Source organism: Oryza sativa, chromosome 5, assembly GCF_034140825.1.
Source record: "Oryza sativa Japonica Group chromosome 5, ASM3414082v1".
In the NCBI taxonomy this organism is placed as follows: domain Eukaryota; kingdom Viridiplantae; phylum Streptophyta; class Magnoliopsida; order Poales; family Poaceae; genus Oryza; species Oryza sativa.
In genome coordinates, this window is record NC_089039.1 from 4,094,653 (window position 1) to 4,097,260 (window position 2,608).

The following is a 2,608-nucleotide window of genomic DNA, read 5'->3' on the forward strand; positions in this document are numbered from 1 at the left end:
ATAAAGACAACGTGGCAGCTATTCCGAGGAGAAAAAAATTTCAGAAAACAGAGAAAAAGGTAATGGTAGGAGGGTTATTGATTAATGATATAGCAAAGAATCATAGTAGTACTTACCAGTACACCGGTTTGATTAATATTCCTTGCTCCAGTCCAAAGAGAACGGTCTCCAAGCATCTAATTAACTTTGGTTAGTCTATATAAGCAGCGGCAGCAGCCTGATTAAGATAGAACAACTGCAGCTAGCGCTTCTATCTGAAACTCTGAATATACACGGATATTTAGGGAGTAGAGGAGTGCAGCAAGCGCGCACGGGCAGACCATGGATCAGCCGCATGAACCAGCCGGCAGCGAGCCTAGCGAAAATGTTCAGGTTCTGTTTGCAATCTAGTAGTATCATTTTTTCTGCTTGATTGGTCTAAATGTTAAGAAGATTCCCTCAAAAAAAATGTTGACAAGAATTTTTTTTTGTTTCGAGAATGTGCGGAAGTTTTAGTCTTTGTCAGCAGTGATAGTTTAAAAATTATGATGTCGTCACCAATGGTCGATATAGATGGCTTGTTTTTGTTGGTAGTGCCCTCTTTTAAACTCAATTACCTGTATATAATTAGAAATTGTGATATCTTCCTACCTACAGCTCTTCAAGGGCTGCCGTGAGAAAAAAAAAACTTGTTTGAGATTGTGTTCAGTTTGAAGTAGTATAAAAATGAATTAAAGAATAAATTTCACTAAACTAGTACTTTGATAAAATTAACACAAAACTACATATTTAAACCATAGTATCATACAACTACAGATATAGAAATAATTTTATCATAAAGCTTTACATTTAAATCATTGTATCTCAAAGCATAGATTTAGTATCGTCTTTTTCAAAACAAATTTTAGATGTGCTATCCCTACACCTCTTACCATTGTAAAATTTTAAAATGTGTAGTTTTGCGTAAAAAAAAAAACGATGATCCATCTGTAGTTTTGTGAAGGAAAAAACATGACACTCAATTTCTAAAGTATGTTATTTTCTAATTAAGATGCTGATTTTACCTCGGTTTTCGTTAGCACGTTTTTCAAATTGCTAAACGATATACTTCGTGCGAAACTTTCTATATAAAAGTTGCTTTAAAATATTAAATATATTTGTTTTTTAAATTTATAATAATTAAAACTCGATTAATCAAGCGTTAAATGCTTTCTCGATTGGCGTACCCTAACTTTATCTTCATCTTAATCTATCTCAAATACTAAATTTGTAGTCTTGTGATACTATGACTTAAATAATTAAGTACTATATATACCAAATTTCATGTTTTTTTAAATATAATTCTCTCAAACATTCCTTGGTTTGGTGCGAAGAACATCGAGGAAGACAATGAGTACCTGAACAACAAGCGCGGGTGGCTGATGGCGGTGGCCACGCTGTTCGTGGGCATGGCATTCCAGGCGGCGATACAGTTGCCTGCCTGGTTCCCCGATGACTGGCCTCAGGCGTTTAGCTCCCACAACATGAAGCATAGCGGTATAATATTCCGAGCCACGGTCGCCTCTGCTCCTTCCCCGATAAGTCCTCAACAACACGCCGCCACCACCCTCACCGAGGGCCAAATGAGGGGGATACGGTGGTATATCATGTTCAACACGGTGACCTTCACGATTGCCCTGGCGCTTCTGATCACGCTGGTGGCGGTAGGGAGGTCCTTGGCTAGTCATTCCATGAGACTCATGAATGCCATATTGTTCACGGTGATCATTAGCACCAGTTGCACCTTTGTCTTGGCCATCTCGAGTGATTGGACTGTCATCAGGTGGATGTTACCTGTGCTTTTGGTCCTTGGCTCCTATACCCTCTTTATCAGCTTAGTATGGCCCAAGATCATCGAGTATCGGAAGGAAAAGAAAAGACAGCGAGAGGCTCAATCGAACACAGCATCGCCGCCACCTTAATTTATTTTCAATGTTCAGGATCTCTTAATATCCTAGGTAGTGTTAGTGTTACAAACTCATCACTATCAAGGTTTATCCCTTTGAGAACTGATGTACGTAACATGGGATGGTACTAGCCCGGAGATCGAGCCTTCAGCCTTGGATATGAATTTGATCAAGATGTGTTGTCTTACAAATAACAGGAAATTCGCATGGATGTGCATGATGCAAATGTAGTGAATTTATACTTGATTTGAACGTTTGATGTCGGCGATGGTTTTGACAGTGTTTGAGAGAGCACTGACAGTATTCTACCAGAGGTCACCGGTCAGACCAAGAGCATGTACTACAGAGTTTCTGTGAATTGGAGTATTGGACCAATCATGCAACAACTTTGTAACCGAGAAACAGGGATTGAGGCCATGGGCCATTGCGTTGGATGATGATTCAGGAGCCTACAGATTGGCTCTAGACTCCACCTCTCTCTGAATCCGCCGCCGGTCGATGATATGCAAACCTTGGATGATTGAATACAGTTTGGTACACCTTCTCATTCTGCCAAACTCAAACTCACCATGTACTTCACCTGCTCTGCGATTGTAACTTGTTCTCGACTTCATGTGACAGTCTAGCTAGTTCAGCTAGATATGATATTGCAGTTTTGGCAAGGAATACCAAACTAGTAACAG

General features: G+C 39.7%; 1 protein-coding gene across 1 annotated transcript; it reads left to right on the forward strand.

Moving 5' to 3' along the window:
• Window positions 1-227: 227 nt before the first annotated feature.
• On the forward strand, window positions 228-2,177 carry LOC4337920 (uncharacterized). The gene is made up of 2 exons (XM_015782888.3): window positions 228-372; window positions 1,353-2,177. Exons 1-2 carry the CDS (start codon window positions 322-324, stop codon window positions 1,938-1,940), a joined length of 639 nt encoding a protein of 212 aa, XP_015638374.1. The 5' UTR covers window positions 228-321; the 3' UTR covers window positions 1,941-2,177.
• Window positions 2,178-2,608: the final 431 nt, after the last annotated feature.

Coding starts and splice junctions, on each gene's coding strand:
- LOC4337920 (XM_015782888.3), top strand. CDS start 322: ATGGATCAGCCGCATGAACCAGCCGGCAGCGAGCCTAGCGAAAATGTT. Junction 373..1,352: donor AGCCTAGCGAAAATGTTCAG/GTTCTGTTTGCA, acceptor TTTGGTGCGAAG/AACATCGAGGAAGACAATGA.